General features: G+C 30.4%; 1 protein-coding gene across 1 annotated transcript; it reads left to right on the top strand.

The window, feature by feature from the left end:
• Positions 1-1,403: 1,403 nt before the first annotated feature.
• Positions 1,404-21,032, top strand: LOC136969392 (cholesterol 7-desaturase nvd 1-like). The gene is made up of 5 exons (XM_067263529.1): positions 1,404-1,713; positions 15,101-15,303; positions 15,377-15,572; positions 19,035-19,223; positions 20,827-21,032. The coding sequence occupies exons 1-5, from the start codon at positions 1,404-1,406 to the stop codon at positions 21,030-21,032; spliced, it is 1,104 nt and encodes a 367-aa protein (XP_067119630.1).
• The last annotated feature ends 2,523 nt before the right edge of the window (positions 21,033-23,555 follow it).

Raw genomic sequence — 23,555 nt, forward strand, 5'->3', positions numbered from 1 at the left:
GGGTCATGTGTATCTCCAGTTTGGTCGGATGTGATAATGACTATTTTTTTACAATGTCAAAATTAAGCTTTTTGTCTTTTACAAATATAAACAATATAAAAAGGTTTAAAAATAAAAATTCATTACAGATGCCGCTATACGCACTTTTCATTATTACCAAAAAAGTTAATTAATTCCTTGGTAAATTTTTTGTTAGTGATAAAAAATCAGAACATTTATCGGTTTCTGTAATAACTCGATGAGTAGATTATATATTAATCATCGAGTTATACACAATAGTATTTAGATTAAATTTGTCAACATAAATATTTACAAATATTAGAAACCTAGATGTAGTAATGAAAAAAATTTAATTTTTTATTTCGAAAACCTTGGCATAGGCAAATTAATATTAATTATTCTATTGTGAAATTAATGTTCGAGTTTATTTCTTAAAATATAAAATATTTTTTAATTAGCTTCATTCTTACTTATATAAATTCTTATTTACGAATTACTATGAAAAAGTGTTGGCAATAACAATTTTCATTTTGAAATTTTGATAAGGCAACTTCGCACAATTGTAACTCCAGGTACAAAAGTTATTCTTACAAAATTATTTCAAATATTTAATAAATTAGTTTTTTGAGAAATTTATTAAACCATTTTATATTATTAATAATATAATAAATATAATATAATACATTTTATATTATTTAGTGGAACGCAATAATTTGTATTTTTGACAGCATGTATGAATTTTATTGAATTGTGTAATTTAAAAATATATTTAAAATAAATACTTCAATGTTTCAAAAAGTAATTGTTTTCATACGGAACAATTTTCACATATTTTTATTGTGCGAGAGAGTCGGTAGTTTTAACACAGTATATACTGTTTGCAGCTTTACTTAAAACTTAAAATAAATAAATAGTTAAAACTATTGGACAACATATATTATGGGTTTATGTGGTTTATCCCTACAACTAAAAGACAAGGTTTGCAAAATTACTAATTTAATTCGTTGCGGAAATCGTTCTCTTACACACCGAAAATTGAATTGAAAACTGAGTATGGGGATCTGCTTTTACATAGTAACGTTCGTTGGTTAAGTGTTGGAAAGTGCTTGAAGAGATTCTTTACACTTCGAAAAAAAGTTGATTTTTTTCTCACAGAAATTGCCGTCGATGAAAATTTGACAGCAAATTTAGTTGATAAAAATTTTATTTATTCACTTGTTTTCCTAACGGACATTACAAATTATTTATATATTTTGAATAAATTTTTGCAAGGACAAGATCAAAATGTGTGTTGCCTTTATAAATATGTTACTGGATTTAGAAACAAATTAAAATTGTTAAGGTTTAATTTGGAGCAAAATAATTTATTTCATTCTGAATCTTGCAAAGTGATCCATGAAGAAATGAAAGAATGTAATATAGAAGCGAATTGTAAAATATTTCTACCAAAATTGGATATGCTAATTACAGATTTCAATGAAAGATTTTCTCAATTTGATGATCTTAAACCGTCTATTGATTTATTTTGTAATCCAATTAATATTGATATAAACTCCGTTGACCTTAAATATCAAATAGAATTATGCGACTCGCAGGCTAACCCATTTTTTACACCTCGTGGAGTAACTGGAATAGAAATATTCAAATTTTTAGATAAAGAGAAATATCCAAAATTGAGAGATTTTGGACTTCAAATTGTATCAATGTTCGGAAGTACATATATCTGCGAGCGTGCATACTCCGATATGAAATATATAAAGTCAAAATATAGAAACAGTTTGTAAGATTATACTCTTCAAGATATAATTAGACTTGCCACAACAAATATTGATGTGAACATAAAAGATATTGTTGCTAAACAATTACGGCCACAATGTTCTCATTAATATATTACGAATATTTTAAAGTTTTCTATTTAGTATAAATAAAATATCTTTTTAATTAACATAAACTGACTTTTCATTTATCAACCTTTTTGGCCCCCGAAATGTTTGGTAAAGAAAATATGGCCGGCGGGCTATGATAAGTTGGACAGCGCTGGTGTATATAATTAATTGAGGCCTACTGTCCCTCAGCAATCCACATCTGTTTTCCTGTTTCATTTGTCTAATTTCGTTCTCGAAATTAAAAAAGACAGATGCGTGAACAGAGGGACGACAGAAGAAATTTATAGATATACAATTTTTCAAAATTGCAGCCAATGAAAGGTATTTCTTTTATATCTCTAGTAGATAAGAAAGAAAATATCAACCAACCGTTATACTTCATAATTATGTTTCATGTGGAGACTGCAGCATCCAGAATGTTATAAATTAACACGGAATTATTATATAATAATTTTACACTATAATATAAAAAACGATAATATAAATGGAATACTGTGTAGAAAAATTTACACCGTGCAACAAAATCATTTCGAATGCTGCCCTTAATATTATGCATATTAAGATATCTTACCTTATTTAATTTCTTTACGACCGAACTTACATCTGATTCATGCCTAGTGTTAGAAGTTAGAATGTCGCAACATCCTGTGTTTGCTTGAAAAAAGATCAGATAAAGCAATTTTTTATGTCAATAAAAAGTTAGTTTTTTTAATGTAATTTTTATCAGAATTTTTATTTATTTTATTTAATATATATTTTTTCAACTTCGAATTAATAGTGGCTTTCCTCCGTACATCATACTTTTCCTTATAACAATGGAGTGGTACCAGTTATCTAACCAAATAGCTTATACGACAATAATGGAAACTCTCGTGAATTAGCATGTACCGTAGTGGCGAAAGCGCGAACTACTGACATCTATCTGTTCGAGGAGAACACTAACACCGTTGACTATGGAAAGTCTAACAAAACTTGCAAAAATGTAACGAAATAAAGACAAAACGGTGATAAAATATTTATTTTATTATCATAAACACGAATAATAATTTTATTTAGTAGGAAACGTGGATGGATAGTGATTTAAAAAGAAGAATAACACTAATAAAACAAATCAAATACAATAAGTCTGATTTTTTAAAATTAAAATCTGAGGTTTTAATTCAATTTTATTAAATTAAGACACTTTTTTAAAATAAAACATTTTTATATTAATTTAAAACGCATTGAACACCAAAATGTATTATCTGCACAGTTTGATCGTATAAGTCATGGATAATATAGTTATTACGTATATAAAATCTTTAATTTAACATTTTTTATTCTCACAAAATTTTCAGATGAATCATTATTTTTTGTTACATAGCTTTAATAAGGACTTCGAAGTATTTGTCTGCCAATAATTTAATACAATTGTCACAAACACCTTTAATATTTGCATTTTTTAAGAAATAATTACTTAACTCAGTTTTAATTCTATTTAGGCTTATAATTCGTCGCTTTCTCTTGTTCTCCATTGTTACTGAACACTTTGGAACTTAAATTTGGTACGGTGTACCAAATTTCAACTTTCAACTCGTAACCGTTCTAGCGAAAATTTAAGATTATTACGTTATAATAAACCTTATAGTTACGTAACACGTTCATTGTTGACACTTCCATTGTTGACACTTCTATTATTATCTAACACTTCCATTGTTACTTAACACTTCCATTGTTGATGAAAGTGGTAAGCCTTAATCCTGTCCCTCTTCAACCGTGGGGAGGAATTTCGAAAAATTCCTTCTTAGTGTGCGTTCTCGTGAAGTACCCTAACACTGTACCAAATTTCAACGTTCAACTTCTAACCGTTTGGTCTCTGCACTGATTATTATTATTATCAACTCGTCTCGATTATATATATAAAAAAGCAACAATCAACGAAACACACAATTATCTTTATTTGAAATTTCCTAGTTTAAACAAAACGTTAATTATTAATATACAAAATATAAAATAGATTTTTGAGGTTATATCTCACTTTACAGTAGTGATTTCAATGTAATTAAGAAATATTTAACGCTGTAACACAAATTACAATTCAAAATCAATTATAAAAACCGAAATTTAACAAATATATGTAAGTTCATTCGAAAGCTCTACGAAGCATAAAATTACTTATAATCACTAATTAATTATCATCAACTTTTATTTGAAACTTGAAATTTTCAATGAAAGTTACAAATTCACAAATATTTTTATATTATTTTAAATATTAACTAAGAATACGACCTAAAATTACTTGTTATAAATAAATTTGCCACATCTCAATTGTTTTAGATCTGAAATAGCTTCAGCTCATGAAGTAAATAAAAATCGTAAGTGTAATTTGCATTAATATAATAAATTAATAAACTCTACCCTATTATAGTTTAAAAATACTAACACATTTACTAAAATAAACAATTAACTGAGCTACAGACTCAAATATGCTGTTTATGAGGTTCGATCAGTTGATAACCTCGAATTGTGATGTTGCTCTTTTACAACAGCAACGATTTAAGAAATTTTTTTTTCAGAAGGACTTAACAATATTTTAACATTAATAAAGTTTTTTTCTCAAATCTTGTTCTAGAAATTTCCGTCGACATTTAGTATTAATTACGATGGTCTAGTTCTACTCAACTGATTACCCACAATTGTGGGTTAAGCCAAGATTACAATAAAACAGTCGTTACTTTACAATGAGCTGAAAGGCAAAACACCCCGTAAACCCTTAAAATATGTTGTACATTACGGATCGTTTCAATACTTTATAATGGAGATTATCAACTCTTGTTTCGAAGAACACAGAAGTTCTGCAACTTTTCCCTGGTGTTCCACAAATCAATACGATTTTGTAGTTTTTATTGTAAATGTAGACAGGCACCTAATTTCTCGATCCGGTTAAAACGGGTGAGATCTACTATGAAAAATAACCTTTGTAGCTATTTAAACCAAGTGCTATAAAATAATACAACAGAAAGAATAGAAGTACGCATTACCTAATCTTGATGTTTGTTTTTAGTTCTTTCTTGCGCAACCCCGAGTTCAACTGGTAGTTCTTTATATTACTTTAATTTGTTAAACTGGGGCATATAACTAAAAATATCTGAATTAATGATGGAAAATGGCAATTTTACGTAAAGAAATCTTATTGTTGTGTACCGAACAAAAGAAACAGACCAAAAATTACAAAATTACAGAAGTAAAAACAGAAAACGTAAAATTTATCACATGAATATAAAATTAATATTAATTTTGACATTACAATATTAAACGATGTTTAAGAAAAAAAATTTCGCCACCATTACATTATATAGTTATTTATGTTAGTGTATAGCTATATTTTTTCAACATCCTTCATACTGGATTTGTTTAATATATAGGGTAGAATATATAATATTTGTATTTTTAACATAACTTTAAGCGAAGGTAAGACAAGAATCAATAGATTGTCCCGTTAGCTTTTGCTAAATTCATGGATTTAGCAGAACATTTGTTTTCTTGTATTAAAATTTCACTTAACTCTACGCAAGTTGAAAATGCTAAATACAATCCACTAACAACCTAAACACATAAAATGCTAAGAACTAATTGCTCCTATTGTATACAAACAAAACAAGTTACACTTACTCTGATAATGAAATCCCGTTTGACGTAAATACAACCTCCTGTTGAAAATCCTAGACGTCTTTTTCTGCATCTCTTCATGAAATCAATCATCTATAATATTTATTATGTAAATTATATTTTGAATTAAATAACACAGTTTCGTTAATAAAGCGTATATGTACAAATTCGGAAAAACGTATTTTATAACGAAGAGTAACGAAGAAAATCGTGATTCTCTTTGTCTCGATCACAATATACATTGTTTCTGCCTATATTTAAGAAGTACTGTACATTAATTTTTAAGGGTGCTTTTCTTATCTTATTTACGTTGATAAAATATAAAATGTCTCGAACAAAATTAAAAATTATTATATTAACTAGAATATTAATATGTATATATTTTGGGGAATGAATTTTTTATATTTTAGCCTAATACACTAATTAGTAAACGTATGGCACTCCAATTAAATAAAACAAAAAAAAAAATACAAGGTTAAAATGAGAAAAAAACTTTATGAATTGCCTGTTTTTTATAATGTCCGCCTCATCTATCGTGACCAATTTTTGATTTTAAAATCCCATTTGCATGTTATAAATTTATATGGCCCCAACCAAATTTGAATTAGGAGGCCTCATGTACAGTGTTGACTTTAACTATCTTGTTTGAAAAAATTCTTCGATATCCTCGTTGGTTTTTACCTCAAACTCTGCTGAGTGCCATTGCCGCTGCGCCTGTACCAGATTGGTAATCTAGTGTGTCTGAATATGGCTTCGATTCACACTTCGATATCCTTAGTACCGTACAGTAATGAGTTTTTAAAACATTGGTTTGGAGCCTTCTGTTGGTGGCGGCTTAAGGCAATTGTCTTTTTTGCTTATTGTAAGTAACTGCCTATAGACTTTTACAATCGCTAAATCAATGTTATAACAGACATACGTCATTATTTTAATTAAATAGAAGTCCAGGAACAAAAACAGTGTTTCTAGACATAAAACACAATGTCTCTTACTCTGAAACCAGATAATTCGCTGTACAATGCAGCTGGATACAGACTGTATTGTAATAAGAGGCAATGCACATCAAAATATTTATATTAAATGGAATTTGATCTTTGTTGCAATAACAAAAATACGTTACAGTAATAAAAAGGTATGAAATGTTGTTATATAAAGTTAGTTGAAAGAAAACTTTCTACATGAAAGAATTTCATTTTAATAAAAAACAAAATACAAGACATACCTTCAATTTTAAACTCAAAGGTACATCAGCACGAGAAAGTTTCTCAATCCAATTAAAATTGTCATACAACTGAAATGAGACAAAACAAATCGTACTACAATGTTTATTAAAACAACTCATCGTTACGTAAGTGTTATGACGTAAAGGATTACATCTCCAATGAAACATATATAAACCACTTAATAATGAACACAAGTGTTAATTATAATAGAACTTGTAAAATTCCCCGATTTTATAAAACTATTTGCATCCTAATTTATAAATTGTTTTTACATCTGAGATTTGCCCACAAGTAGGCTAAAATTACATAAGAAACTGAAATCAAAAAAGTTTCTGCACGTGTCTAAATCCTAAATTTTGGCTGGTTTCACACTGAAAGTGCTCTCTGCGATGTAACCCAAGTGCTGAATTGCATACTCGCACGAACTCAACCCAGTCTAACACATTGATGTGTATAAAAATATACAACTAAATTTTCTCCAGTTATTCATTATAGTGTTACTTTAAATATTTCGATTTTTATATGAAACTTCAATCTATACATGAATGAAGATAATAGTTACGTATCTTATAAAACAAATTATTGTTTAACTTATATTTCAACTTACCATTGCTGTAAAAATCGACAACAAATAGCTGTTTGAAATAATACTGCCTACGATTATGATAGAAATTAATGTAAATATTATTTCTAACTTGACTCCATTTATGACAAATATCGTGGCATAAAGAATGAAACTAGATACATAGACGAAGTGAACATAGAGAATTGGTTGAAGGTCGTTCCATTGGTAATTGTAGCTTTCGATTATCTGCCACAGCTCGACATGCCTGTGGAAACTGTTTTGTAAGATTTCTTTCAGAAAATTTCTCCCCACGTACAACAACGCCATTTTTCTGACAGATTTACGAATCTCATAAAAATCGTGTACAGAATAATTCAGTTAATTATCAGGTAAACCATAATTTGCAATACAAAATATACTACCCAAATAACGTGTGCTACAGCGCAGACAAATGCTTTCGTATTTGCATTTTCGTATTTTCGGATTTCCGCATACATAGAAATTGGTCAAATTTGCGTAATTATTACGAGAGATGCGAACAATAATAATTGTAATATTGTAGAAAATTCGCGAATTTTATGTACAACGTTCTTTTCGGAATCGTAATCGCTTTTCAAAAAATGGATTGAAATTTTTTTCTCTTCAGGATATTAAATTGTACAGCGAGGTACAAAGACGAAAACCATATCACTGCTGCTGCCGCACGTGCGAAGTTGCCATATACGTAAATTGATTTTAAGCAAAAGAGATTTAGGTCGTCGATACGTAATGCAAAAAAAAATGCCACAGGCCATAGAAATACTTCGATAAATGTGATATAAATTTTGAATGCTAGAGATAAACCACCATTCGTTTTTACTGTATGTTCTTGTATGCATTAACAACGAGCGACAAAATCGAATTCAAATGCATTCATACCACTCAAGAAAGCAGGGACGATAACAGTGCAACAATTCTCTTTGTCTTACATGGCTTTTTGCAAAGTTTGGAATGAACCTTACAATGAATGCGACATATTTTACTCTTAATGATTCGTTTACATGAAGTTAAAGCCTGTTAAATATAATCGTCAATATAAATAATGAATTGCATTTATAGTAAATACAATATGATTTATCGCTATAATAGTGTATGTTACATAAGCGTCTTAAATTTCAAATGCTAAAGTAATTGAAATTATAATGGTGCAATAAACCAATATACTGAACTGTTTAATACAATGTTCGTATAATTTATGCTAAGAGTACGTTTAGAATATTGGCATTAAATTTATGGCTATTTCTAATTTTATATATCAATCCATGTATTCTAAAGAATATAAACTCTGTATCTACAATCGAGATTGGTTTGGTTGATGATAATGTGAAAGTTCGAACCCACCGGAATTAAGCCGGTAATGATACATCTCTTTCCGTGCAAGTAGAAGGAAAAGGGATATGAGTCAAAAGAAAGAAAAAATGAATCAGGAGGAACAAGAGTCGAAAAACGCGGGTTGGCGAAACTGGAACTTGTGACCGAGAGAATAAAAGGGCGACGACAAAAAAAGGGGAGTCGGTTACGTTTGTCTTTTAAACTGTGCATGTGCGGACAAAATCCAAGGGGAACCGCCTGAAATCAACGAAATATTGTCGACTACGAAGACCGACCCGGATCACGAGGTATGACCCGAATTTATGTAAACTCTCCCTCCGCGAATCGAGAAAGATACGACCGTCGCGCCCCTTTTGTAATTATCTTGCTAGCTTAAATAAAGTCTTGTTGTTGTTATTATCCGTTGGTAATGTCCTTTATTCGAATGTCATCATCCGCTGCTCTAGTGTCGACCCCATTCACTTTTTCCACTCGCGTAACGCGAAATGCGTAACTCATCCGAACCGCCATCTTGACGTGGGCAGGTCTCACGGACCTGTTAGCCGACAAAAAGGAGGAACAAGACTTAGGCCGCCTCCCGGCACCCACAATAATAATAATGATGATAATATTAATAATAATAAGCATTTAGCCCAAACGGTTAAGAGCTAGAAGCTGAAATTCGGTACGTCACAAGAACGATAACTGTGATGGGATTATTCGAAATTTCTCTGCAGAAGACGGAAAGAGAAAGAAAATTTAGCCTAACGAACTCAGCTTCTACTATACTATTTTAGATGCAGATTTCGCGGTTTTACCGTGTTTTGTCAGGGTATGCCATAAGAATGAACACTCTTTTTTGTCCGTTTGCTACCCTTTTCCTTGTTTACGTTTATTTTTTAAAACGGCCAAGAGCAATATAGGTCATACATCCACAAGAGCCGAATTATCGGGCTAGAGTTGGCTATAATAAATAAATAATTAATAAGACAATTTGGCACTAGAGCTTGGCGTTAGGCGCCATCTCTTACTAAACTTAATAATTATAATTAAATTAAATAAATAATTTTAATAATTTGAAACTGGAGGAAAAGAAATTATCCCGAAGCGGGACTCGAACCTCAACTTCTGCTATCCGTGCAGACACGTTACCAGTTACGCTACCCGGACCTTTAGTCCGATCGCCTCCTCTAGTATATATAAGCTAACATGACAACCATCGACGGTCATTACAATGACCGTCGATGGTCGTTTAATTAATCGCTGATTAATTAGACGATTTGATTAATTAATCGCTGATTTAATTTTTGATGTGTGCATAATTACATTCAATAAAACTAATTTTTCATTGACATGTAAAATCGCTATATCTGACCTTTTCCCGGGCAAGCATACGATGTTGCGACATTCTGACTTCTGACTTCTAAGCATGAATCAGATGTAAGTTCGGTCGGAAAGAAATTAAATAAGGTAAGAATATCTTAATATTCATAACAAGGGCAGCATTCGAAATGATCCTGTTGCACGGCATAAATTTTTCTACACAGTATTCTACTTATATTATCGTTTCGTATATTATAATGTAACATTAATATATAATTACTCGGTGTTAATTTATAACATTCTAAATGCTGCAGTCCCCTTATGAAACGTAATTCTAAAGTATAACGGTTGTTGATATTTTCTTTCTTCTTTACTAGTCATATAAAACACATATCTTCAATTGACTTCAATTTTGAAAAATTATAGATATATAAATTTCCTCTGTCGCTTGTCATTTAATCCATCTGTATTTTCTTAATTTCGAATATAAAATTAGACAAATGTAACAGGAAAGCAGATGCGGATAGCTGAGGGGCAGTAGGTTTCAATTAATCATATACTGTACAAACTTCTGATGAAAACTAAAAGTCACTCATTATTTCAATTTAAACATTTTTCCCTGAAAGAAGTTAAATAGATAAGTGGCACAACTCTATTCCTAGTTAAAGATTAAAACCTTAAGAATATGTTGTCGAATAGTTTGACCTACTTATTTATTTTAAGTTACAAGTAAAGCTGCAAACAGTATATGTAGTGTCAAAACTACCGACTCTTTCGCACAATAAAAATATGTGAAAATTGTTCCGTATAAGAACAATTACTTTCTAAAATATTTAAGTATTTATTTTAAATATATTTTTAAATTACACAATTTAAAAAATTCATATATGTCGTTAAAAATACAAATTATTGCTTTCCACTAAATAATATAAAATGTTTTAAATAAATGTATCATAAAAACTAATTTATTAAATATTCGAAATGATTTTGTAAGTTTAACTTTTGTACCTCGAGTTACAAGTGTGTGACGTTGCCTTATCATAATTTCAAAATGAGAGTTGTTAATGCCAAGGATTTTTGATTGTAATTCGTAAATAAAAATTAATTTATATAAGAATGAAGTTAATTGAAGAATATTTTACATTTTAAGAAATAAACTCGAACATAAATTTTACGATCGAATAATTAATATTAATTTGCTTATGCGAAGATATTCGAAATACGTCATTATATTTTTTTCATTACTACATCTAGGTTACTAATATTTGTAAATATTTATGTTGATAAATTAAATCTAAATATTATTTTATTTAACTCGATGATTAATATGTAATCTAATCATCGAGTTATTACAAAAACCGATAAATGTTTGGATTTTTGCTACTAACAAAAAATCTACCAAAAAGTTCATTAACTTTCTTAGAAATAATTAAACGTGCGTATAGCGGCATCTCTATTAAATTTTGTTTTAAAATTTTTTATATTTTTAATACTTGTAAAAGGCAAAAAGTTTAAATTAGAGAGTAGTATCAAGAGAATAGTAAATTCTAAAACAAAATAAACTTATTTTCACGTCTGATCATACCGGAGATACACATGACCCCATTTTTCTCCTCAATCATTAGACTTTTCACCATGAAAATTTAACTGCATCAACGCCTGTAATAAACATTTCACAGTCAACACAAAGCACACAAACTGACTTTTGTATTTACTTTTTAAATCATTATTACAGTAGAGAACAGAAAATCGGAATCAATTGGGGACTAAGGTTGTTCATATTAGTAATTTGTTCCGATTTACGATAATGTACGAATAAATATATTAACCTGTCCGATGTACAAATTTTTCTCCGTTGCGTGTCGCTTCGTGTTGAATTTTCGTAGAGCCCTATATAAACAGAGTATGGCCACTCTAACGTATGGACGCCATTTTTGAGGCCAAAGTTGCAATGTCACAGTACTGCTTAGCATTTAAATTAGCAATGTTAGTTAAAAACAGAAATTAGATTCAGAAAGAAGTTATATAAAGTTAAACATTTTTAGAGATAATTTTTAATTATGTTTGGAATAATTGTAGTTTATAAGTGATGGACAAAATATGTAACAATAACGGGGCTAGAAGCAAAAAAGTGAAAATATTAAAAAATTATATTTATTGGATCACATTTATTCGCAGCACTATTGCAATATAAATAATTTGAAAAATGTGTATTTAAATTTAAAAATATAATAACTAATAGACAAAAATTATTAAAAAAATCAATAAAGTTTATTTTTCAACAAGAAAACCTCGAGTATTGTAGTGTAACATAGAAACAAATAGTGATTCTCTGCATTTTTTGCAAGGAATGCAGATAATTACTAAATATCAATCATTTATTAATAAATAGGGTAATTTCCCCGTTACAGGGGTGTTCTGTAGTCGTCTTTACAATGTCCGTAAAAAGGGAAGAGGCGAGCCTCGTTCGATTAACATTTTGTAGCCCGATCTTTCACCAGCAAATTGTAACTGCAGAGCCTTTCCTACTGTATTATTTTGCCATTTTATTTTCCGTGTTGACACGTTTCCAAGGGCTGTTATTTGATCAGGATTGAAAATTAATTTTATGTTTGTACTCTGTGTGTTGACCCTACACTTTAATTTTCTTATCTCTTCATAGAGATCCTTATTCTTTTTTGCACTCTTTTAACTCTATGTAATGCATTATGCGATTGAGATTACAATTCATTAATTTGTTTTGATTTTGGTGACAGTGGCTGGCTAACAAGATTACCGGAGTCTCGAAATACCGGACCAGATGTCTCATTGTCTTCATCTTCATTCGTGCTTTTACATTCTTCAGCATTTTCTTCAAAAAGAATCAAAGTATGCAATAAAAAAATAGAATATTTAATAAGAATATTTTAAATTTATATTATAAATATACCTGTACTGGGCTGCATAGATGTCATAGGAGATAATTTGTAGCGTAACTGTGGTCCAAGGTCGGATCTATACGCTCACGATTGTTTCTGTGCCCTGTTTTTGATTCAGAGCATCTTCTGTTAGGTGCAGGTCTGTGAGAAAAAAGTGTAGGACGGCATCGAGCTTCAGCAATCTTCTTTCATTCTTCCTGTAATTTTCACACTGATCTTTCTCAAAATGAACCTATGAGAGTTAATTGTAAATATTCACATCACTAAACCAATATACTTATAAAAGTTAAAATGTATTAACAGACTTAATACTCTTTATCTTTACTTTATTAATGTGCGATGTACAATTAAATACGTAGGCAAAGCAGAAGTCCTTTTTCCTAAAAATTCTGATTCTTTCTCCTAAACATTCTGACAAAGTAATGCATGTTTTCCAGGAATCCATAATTTCTTATTTTCATCCGGCCTGTTCACTTTAATCGCCAATGCTTTTTTTCCTAGCTTTATCACTTGGAAATCGATGCAGTTTGAATTTAGGAGCTCTATTTTGAGCAATTAATGGCTGATCGACCCGGCACGATCTATTTTTACGTGGTAGCTTCAAGAGCGATATAGACGTATCGATAGATCTAAAGGCTAAAATAATAATTTCTAACGTCAGTATAGCAAAGTAAGAACTAACTTGACGTTTAGAATCTATTTTAGATTAGAACTACCTGGTATATAAAGCTTCGAATCCTGTTATTTATCGTAATAAATATCTGATTGACACTCGCTTGTCATAAGCGGATCAAAAGCTGGCCTCATAATGGCGTCACAAACCACGTGACCGGCAGTAGCCAATCATATTTTGACTCCCCAGTTGACCATACTCTGTTTATAGAGGGCTCTAAATTTTCGTCGATTTTAACCCAAACGAAAATTTTTATAATAATAATCGAGGCTATCGTATCGTTAAAAATTATTTCTACATTTTGTACAAACAAAATAAATATATTGAAGAATATAAAAACATGAAAATTATACTTTAAAAGTAAATTTAGTATCAAAAACGTTCGATGCAGCACGACACAGTCCGACTGAAAATCGTTCCGATTACCGGCCATTCCGATTACCGTGGTTCCGATTAACGAGTCTCTACTGTACTCTGTCTTTTTAAATTATAATAAATAAAATGGTATGGTGTTTTCATTTTCTATAAGATATGAATAAATAACCCTTATATTACAACTCGAATATATTCATTTATTTTAGTTTACACTAGGAAATGTCCTACAGAAAAAAATCTCGTCCTGAAAAGCAATAAAAACACAAAACAATACAAAAATTCAAAAATAAAAAAGAAATACGTTCGAAACACATAAAATCTTGATATAAAAGATGGCCAACGCCGTACGCATCATTTAGTAAACGACAAAATTACAAACGGTGACATAGAAAAAGTCTAAAGAGAAGCACATGAAGCTGACCGAAGTGTATAACACGCAATTACGGTTAAACAAAGTCAGTAAAAACGAATTTTAAGTTATTTATTTATTTATTTTGTGTGAAGTTTAAGAAAGCTGTCTATCTTGCTGACAGACTTAGCCATAAAGAAATGAAAGGAGCGAAGAATTAAAGTCGGACAGTAAAGGGAAGGATAGAAGGTGAAGTCAGAGGGGATCACATGAGTCGCCTAAACCCGGCGATATTTAAAAAAACAAAATAGCATAATTAAAATACAAAAGTCATATAACGAATTTTACATTATAAAATTTATGGAAAATAAGAAGGTAAAAGTAAATAACAGGTTCGCAAAATACGGAAGGCCCAATTTTTTTTGGACGACATTTCCGTCAGCAGTATAAAAAATGCCACGCCTGTGTTGCAGGAAATTTGATAATTCTGTCAATATGCTATACTAAAGGTTTTACATATTTTTTTTTTATTCGTTAAAATTGAGCATTAATCAACTTTTGTTAATACTTATTGATTTTACAATATAATATTTTTCTAATCACTAATAATTATAAAGATGATATTATGTAACAAATGTCAACGTGACAGTAATCGTTGCCATTGAAACTGTAAAGCCGAACTGTATCAATGCCAACCTATTAAAATAATAACTTATAATAACCGTTTATGATTGTTAAATTAATCAAATCTAATAAATTATTTACTAATGAAAATAAATTTTTTTTTCAGAAATTTTTTGGAGTATCATTCAAACAAATAAGTTCACTTTTATATACGGCTGTGTAGCAATGGATTTCTGGAAATATCCCTGTGTTCTGGATATGTTTCAATGCGTCAGTGCAACAATAATAAATAAACCGTATCTATTAATTTTATTTTTTCTTATTATCCTAGTCATGTATTTTTCGTTATCAACTTATAACAGAGTTGTTGTAAGTATAATTGGACAGGTGTTGGTTGTTTAAAAAATATTATTTACATTTCAACGGTAATTTATCGATGTAGGACATGACTGATATCGGTTATGAGGATGAAAGAACGAATGCGGAGGAATTACGTAGAAAACGAATGCAGTTATTAAAAGAAACAAATAGACTAAGAAGAGCAAAAGAATATCCTCCTGTATATCCAAATGGATGGATACCTTTACTAGAATCCAGGGATCTACCTATTGGAAAGTGTAAGCCTGTTACTGCTTTAGGTAAGATACTCAGACGTTACACTGGTTATTTGTTTTCAAGATTTTTTGTGATATAATCTAAAAAGTATCAAACATTTTATATTTTTTACTTTTCTCAAAACATTTAAATAACGATCTTAGTATGTTTATTCGAATATGATTAAAACTTGATGGATTCTATGAACCAGAATTTTGTATGGATGACTCTAATGATTAATTGCAAGTATTTTATTGTTTTTGCTGAGAAGCCATTGGATTCGGATACGCCCTCTCGTTGGTATTTTGTTCTTCATTAACATGGACAAAGTGCGATTTGAATATTGGAGAATTATTGTGAGATAATCGTGATAGGTCTATCTTATCTTTTGAATCACGACTATAGGAGAGTTTTAATGTCGGTGACGTAGTTCGTTGGTGATGTTAATTCGTTAAAGCAGCAAAGCCTTGATTAGTTTTCTAATATTTTGACCACTTGCTCTTCGCAATATGATGAAGTTATAATTATGGGTGATTTCAATGTCCATATAAGTAAAGAAGTCGATTTATGCTTGAACGTGGCATTGCCAAACATTTTCGATGTGATAGGGCTTAAATGTTGATTCGGCTTGTAAACAGGTTTTGCGATTGCGAATTGAACAAGACCGAATTTATGTTAATGGTCGAACTATGAAAGACTATCCGATACAATTACCTTTTCTTTCAAAAGTGGGAAGCTCTGTTATTGACTATATAGTCAACTTTTAATATTTTGTCTTTGCGTTAGCGTTCTATTTTGTTGAATCTTTTACATTTACTTAACACTTCCTAATGTGATTGTATGTTTCTAATGATATGAGACTTCTTTTGGGTGAAAAGGTTCCGTTTCACCATGCCCCGTATAGTTTAGAAAGATTTAAGTTGAGATATTCGAAAATGCAGTTAAGCAGAGTTTTTAGAATAAAAGTTAAAAATACCAACTTGTTGATAATTTTTACAACTCAGTTATATCCTGCGTATACAGTCAAACCTGTTTTTATGCGGGGGATAAGGACCGCATTAAAAAAAAAACGCATAAAAAAATCGCACGCAACTTCACGAGGGGCTATAAAAAATAGTTTTCGCAACACAATTAAAAAAAAAATATTTTTTTATGCGATCAATAGGGACCGCATTAAAAAAGTCTCACATAGAAAATAACTCAAAACCGTACGAAGTAGAATTTATTGACAACAGATGTCAGCACTTGACTGCATCGTCTGGTCTATCGTCTGTTTTACATATTTTTGTCCAGGTGGTGTTTTGTTGACTTAAAAAGTAAATAATTTCATTTTTTGCATATTCATGCAATATTACTATAATAAGTGCATTTATGCTATAATAAGTTTATTTAGCTATAATAAGTCAACGTGAGACATGACGAATCGCACGAGACTAGTCGCTAACTATACCGCACAAATAAAAAATCGCACAAAAAAACCGCACAAATTAAAAATTCGCATTAAAAAAATCGCACAAATAAAAATCGCACATAAAAAAAGCGCATAAAAACAGGTTTAACTGTATTTTATAGCAATAAGTATTAATTGCATGAAAATTCTCAGCTTTTTGAAAAACAATTTCAGTTGCTATTAATTTGGAGTATGGCATACTCTACTCTGAAGAAACTTTCATCGAATAGATTTTTAATAAATTGTTGGTATACTAAAATATACGGTTTTTTTAACCCTAAGTCAGGCAAGCAAGGTTTTGTCTCGTAGTTGGGCGCGTGGGTTTTATTTTTTAGCCAGTTTCAAAAATTAATTTTGTAAAAATCATAGTGTTATTCGTGGTTTTCAATGTTAATTGTTTGTGGAATTGAGATTTTAAAGTACTACTCAACAAAACTACTCAAAATATATCATTTTTATTTTTTTATAACGAAAAAAAGTATTACGTTTTAGAAATTTTTCAGGAAAACGTCGTCAACTTTAAAAGCCATTTTCACAAACAGTAAACAAGTCTGCTGCTATCTAAGCTCTGATTCGCAATCTTTTATGTGTCTTTTAACTGATTCATCAAATAAATGGTTTATAACAAACCCCAGGTTCAAATATATTTTAGTATTTCCAAAAAAACACTTTTTAATATTCTACACCAAAAAGAGGTAAAAAGGCAAATTATTCACTGTAGTTGGTTAATTTCTTTGTCTGTTATTAGATTTTTAGGTAAAAACAATTGCTGCTAAATTTCCCGCAAAATGCCACGCCCTTCAGACTACATGTGTACTTTGCCTGACGTCGGTAATTGGTTCCAGGAGAGGCGACGTAAGTCGAATTTACTTGTGTAGTTACGACCTAAGTCGAAACTACGTAAAAAACGCCAATTCTGAGCACTTAAAAAGCACTTACTGTTGTCGTCTTATTTAGCGGTCTTTAACTGCTAAATAAGACAACACAGAAACAGAAATGCTTTCATGTTTTGTTCTTTAGGATTTCGATGATTATATTAAAATTTACTGTAAATGTCCATATTTTAATATGATTTTATGTGCTTTTAACGCTTTTCTAGTGATATTACTAGTTTAATATTTGTAACAGACGGGTTTAAAGTCGAATAAAATGACCTAAACTTGAATTTTATTTTTCTATATACTTTTTTGACAAACGACGTATAATCGAGAGCGACGTAACTCGAAACGACGTAATTCGAGGTATACCTGCACCACTTCGAATTATGTAAACAGTCGCTATAATATCGCATGTTTTAATTGTTTTTTAATCGTTTTTTCGCATCTAATTTCCTAACGAAAAATGTTTTACAGTATTTGTACGAAAAACATGTTTTCAAAACTGTTTAGCTATAAATATGTCTGGAAAACTCCACCTTTCAAACTTTCATTGCTTAGCCTACGGGAGACCTTTTTCCGTTAATTGGCTTTGAAAATTTTGTTTACACGCCTTCTATGCTCCAATTGATTATTTCTATCAAGATTGACCCGATATCAAGCAATGAGCATTCTTTCAGAACCCTAAATCGATTCCACCTCTTTCGTTAGTCGCGCTAATTAAACGTCGTTCGTTAGGAGCGCGAGGTATAACGGTTCCCCTTGAACTTCGGTGTGGCTTCATGTAAAAATATTTTTTCTTACAAATTTGAAATTTCTTAAGTGCGATTTTTAGTACTTTCAAGGAACGTACGCAGGACATTATTTTTTTAGCATTTAATAGATTAAAATGAACACGCATTTAAAATGGCTGGGATAATTCTGCACTCTGCGCACCTAACATTACTGTATTGTGTAAATAATATTCACAAATTCCTTTGTATAGAAATCTGTAAAGTTTAAACTCGCGATATCTCATTACATTCTTGCTTTGTAATTAGTTACTTACTGTATAAATAAATAAATTTTTAGTAGATATTCTTACTGGAATTTCAATACGCGTTGACGTATTAAAATATGCATTGATATTTCGCTGATATCTGATGCTTGATTAATTAAAAATTATCTTAATTTTCTTACAGGTCAGCAATTCGTGATATTTCGTGGAAAAACAGGAACATGTTTTGTTTTAGATGCTTATTGCCCTCATTTGGGCGCTCATTTAGGAACGGACGGCAAAGTTCACGAGGATTGCATCGAATGTCCTTTTCACGGCTGGCGATTTTCTGGACAGGATGGTTCTTGCGTAAAAATACCTTACGCCGAAAAAAGTGAGGATTACCAAAAATTTATATACTTAATATAGTTATGCCAACAATATTTACTGCTGATTAATGCAGAAAACGTATTTTTTTTAGCATTGCAAATAGATAAGGATAAAGTGCATTAATTTCATTTAAACGATTACTTTTAAATTAATTTCTTGAACAAAATCATCTGTGTAATTAATGGAGTTATTTGCGGCAGTTATCAACGATTAATATGCTCTGTAACAATTAATATGATAAACTACATAGCGTCAGACATTGTCAACTAGTTAATATGCCAAATCAAACAGTCTGCATATTGTAGAGCACATTGACTCTGTCTTATATGTATATAAAATCTTTGACTGGTCAATACGTAGAAACAAAATAAAAAGCACAAGATGCAGCACGATAATTTACAAACACTTTATAACTACACAAACAGCATAATTTACACGAGCCGATTGTCTATGTGACAGGTTGTTTGACTAAAATCGATAGCACAGACAAATTCACATTGATCCTCGCTGCTTTTTTATGTTAGGCATAATTCTATGCATGTGAGAAGACTACAACATACGGAAATAACTGAAAGATTAAGACAAATACATAACAAGCTTCTATGCAACTGGTACTTGCAACTGGCACAATCTATAGGCGTTCACGCACTGAGAATATACTGTTATGTACAATATGAGAAAATAATACTACATTGTGTGAACATAGTGATGAATTTTCGCCAGGGTACACAACAAGTAATAAAAAAAATTGTATATATCAACCACGCATTTATTTCTAAAATTGTATGTTATCTTGCTATGAATTTTGATACTTCTTTTTTTATATTTTTACGTGTGAGTCATATTTACATTTTTTACGATATTTATATCTTCGAAAGTTTGCAAGTGGCTATATAACTTGACATTCCGTGCAACTGCAGCATGTTTGCAACCAAGATTACAGCTCAACAGCTGATTCGCGTTTAGCCGTGAGACAATGACATAAACAGCTGTTTGATATTCATTGAATAAGAATAAAACCTTCTTTTATAGCCATTAATTTGACTTCGATAACTCGTTCCTTCAGGTTTTCCGAAACACATTAGTGTAGCTGCTCTTCAGCATCACTCGGGGCTGGTAGCTTGCTGTCGTACTGTACATTTCATGCCTGCGTTGTGTTGACATGCTGAATAGAGAATTTGAGATCGAAGATTCCAGATATGCTATGTGACGTATACATTGAAAGTTTCAGTCGTCTATGTCGTTGTCTGCTTCCCGATGGCAGGCCCTTTACACGTATTACAGCAAAACTAAGGTTAACTGTTTTTCTATTAACGTATACAATGCTTTTATATTGTATAGTCAAACTTTTTTATTCGTAAAATACTAAATATTAAAACAATTATCATTCGCCTATTTTGCGCTCGACAGTGATATATAATTTTATGTTTTACTGTAAATTTGCAGTTCGATTTACACTTGTTTTTTTATTACTTAACTAATTTTACTTCAAACGTCAACCTTAAAGCAATGCATCATACGCTTTTATTATTCTAGTGCTGGAAAAGTATTGTCTTTTGTGGAGTAATATTTAAAAAGCACACATTATCTTATGTATTTAAATTTAGTTCCAGAAGTTGCTAAAATAAAAAGTTGGGAAACGATTGAGCAAAACGGATTCATTCACGTGTGGCATCATGCAGAAGGACAACCTTCTTTTTGGAAACCTCCAGTTATACCAGAAATAGAGGATCGAATAATGAGGTATAAAGGTCGTAGTGAACAGATTGTAAATTGCCATATTCAGGTATTAATAACTATGTCGAGGTACTAAAACCTTGCAAAGAAATATATGTATTAATTACGTTTTTATTTTAATAATGTAGGAAATTATTGAAAATCAAGCAGATTTTACTCATTTCGATTGTCTTCACAAATTCGGGATATCGTCCAAAATTATTCTTCACCCCGAAAATTGGTGGAGATTTCTTCAGCTTATAATAAATATCTCCTCCTCTTCAGTATGTGAAGAAAGATCCTACTGTTACGAATATGAAGGCATTGTCACTTTTAAATTGTTCGGAATATCGGTAGTACATTTATCACTACAAATTCATCAGGTAATTAGTTAATAGTAAAATATACGTACTTAATCATACATGACGGCTCAAAATATTTGTGAAAATTTCCGAAATAAATATATTCGTTAAAACTTTCAACATAGTTTTTGTTTATTTTTAAGAGTTTGCCCTAAATGATCCGTAGATTTTACAAATCGAAGTTAACAATGCGTAAATGACACTTTGAATTTTATATTTTTTGTCACTTATATATATATTGCATTGTATTTTGCTTAGTAGTTTGTATGTATTATCACACAGCACCAGATTTGAAAGTAAAAGACAAAGACAGAATAAAAGAAGCAAAAACATTATTGAAATGTTTAAGCAGAATAGACTCGTCATTAAAACAGTCCGTTAAAAGTGTTATATACCGTCAAAATGTAATTAATTACTTTTGATGATATTAAAATTCTACTAACAATGTAATCAAAGAAATATTTTTGTTTATATATTGTCTTCTTGAACCTTGTTTTTCGATAGGACTAATTATACTCGTGCAGTTTTTAGTTAGTAAGTCTGAAACTACACCGGCATATTACGTCTTATTAAAGAACTAAATCGAAGTACATAATATATATGTAAGATTGCAAAACAGAGATATTTTCTTAAATTCAAATACTGAAGCCTGGTACTTACCTGCAAAAACAGATGACAAAATCTGTCGGTGAAAGCACTAAAATAAAACTTGTTATTCTGTCTTATTTCAACGTTGCGTGTACTAATGTAAGGATATTTCAGTGCATTTGAAGCGCCTGCCATTTAACCAGCCGTAAATATAAGCAGCTACTGCATTACGTGAGTCACGTGTCAGTAGTCGAAAATAGTGTTGACCGGGATATCAGTTAAACTTTTAAAGTTCGGCTATGATCTTAACGTAATTAATCAAATGTTTGAACAATAGCGCTACTTCTGCTACTAGTCCTTTGTTATATACAATTTTATGTAGCGTAAATTATGTCATGTAAGTTTATTTGGTTTTTCTCAATCTGTAAAATTTTGTATTTTTCAATTTCGATAGTGCTTTCTAGAACCAAGGTAATTATTATAACAATAATTGATTAAAGTTTAATTAATGGGATTGATGAAATATGCGAATGGCAATATTAGTGTAAATTATCAAATATATTAAATTTTTCAGATTGGCCCAGCAATAACTCGTTTTAATTTCGAAGGTATATGTGGAAATGGAACGGTTGTATTAGCCTTTATACCGGAAGGACCGTTTCGACAAAGAATAATACATTATTACTTTATTTCTCGATTTGCAGCCATATTTTTTTATATTTTCATCATTATAGAATCTCGTATGGTGAGATTGTGTTATTGTAATTACTAAAATCTCAAAATATACATTACATAGTTGTATTAATTATTAGAAATATTTATTTTAATAGTTTGAGCGGGACGTTCGCATATGGAATTACAAAATGCATTTGAAGAATCCAGTTTACATGTCAAGAGATAAGACAATTGCGAAATTTAGGAAATGGTACTCTCAGTTTTACAGCGAAAACAGCCCGAAGCTTGAAGATCAAAACCTTAATTGGTGATTAGAAGTAATTTTATATTTTATATTTTATAAATCTTTCGACCGAAATTACATATATTTGTTAACTTCGGTTTTTAATTGATTTTGAATTGTATTTCGCGTTACAGAGTTAAATATTCATGCATTACATTAAAATTACTATTACAACGTGAGTTATTACATCTAAAATCTACTTTTTGTTTTGTATTTTAATATATAAATTTTTTTTAAACTAGGAAGTTTAAAATAAAGGTAATTGTGTGTTTAGTTGATCGTTGCTTTTGTTTAGATATCTTAAACCATTTTTCTAATGAATATCAAAAACTATTTCACAGTAAAATGACTAAACAAGGAACTTATTTTTTATTCTGTTTGAATGTTAAATTGGTATAGCGAAAGAAACACCACTACAGGGCAATATAAAGATAAAAATCGCATTTTTTAATATACTAATTAAGACAAGAAAAAAAATCGAATTACTAATGTTCAATCTACTTCGAGAATTTGTTTATTAATGTAACCTGGTCTTAAAGATATCTTTATTTTTTTGTTCAGAAAACGACTATAACAGGGTTACATGTTTATAGTGTGAGATAAGCAAAAGGTCAGGGGTTTATCCTCGCTGACCACTTACACTGCACGGGTTGGCAAAACCCGATTTCGTTGTCGTTTTGGATGGCTAGGAGGGCAAAAAGGGGAGTGGGGA

The sequence above is a fragment of the Centruroides vittatus genome, unplaced genomic scaffold (assembly GCF_030686945.1).
Source record: "Centruroides vittatus isolate TY-2023 unplaced genomic scaffold, ASM3068694v2 contig_178, whole genome shotgun sequence".
In the NCBI taxonomy this organism is placed as follows: Eukaryota; Metazoa; Arthropoda; class Arachnida; order Scorpiones; family Buthidae; genus Centruroides; species Centruroides vittatus.

Coding starts and splice junctions, on each gene's coding strand:
- LOC136969392 (XM_067263529.1), top strand. CDS start 1,404: ATGAAAGAATGTAATATAGAAGCGAATTGTAAAATATTTCTACCAAAA. Junction 1,714..15,100: donor AATTGTATCAATGTTCGGAA/GTACATATATCT, acceptor TTTTTTTTTCAG/AAATTTTTTGGAGTATCATT. Junction 15,573..19,034: donor TAAGCCTGTTACTGCTTTAG/GTAAGATACTCA, acceptor ATTTTCTTACAG/GTCAGCAATTCGTGATATTT.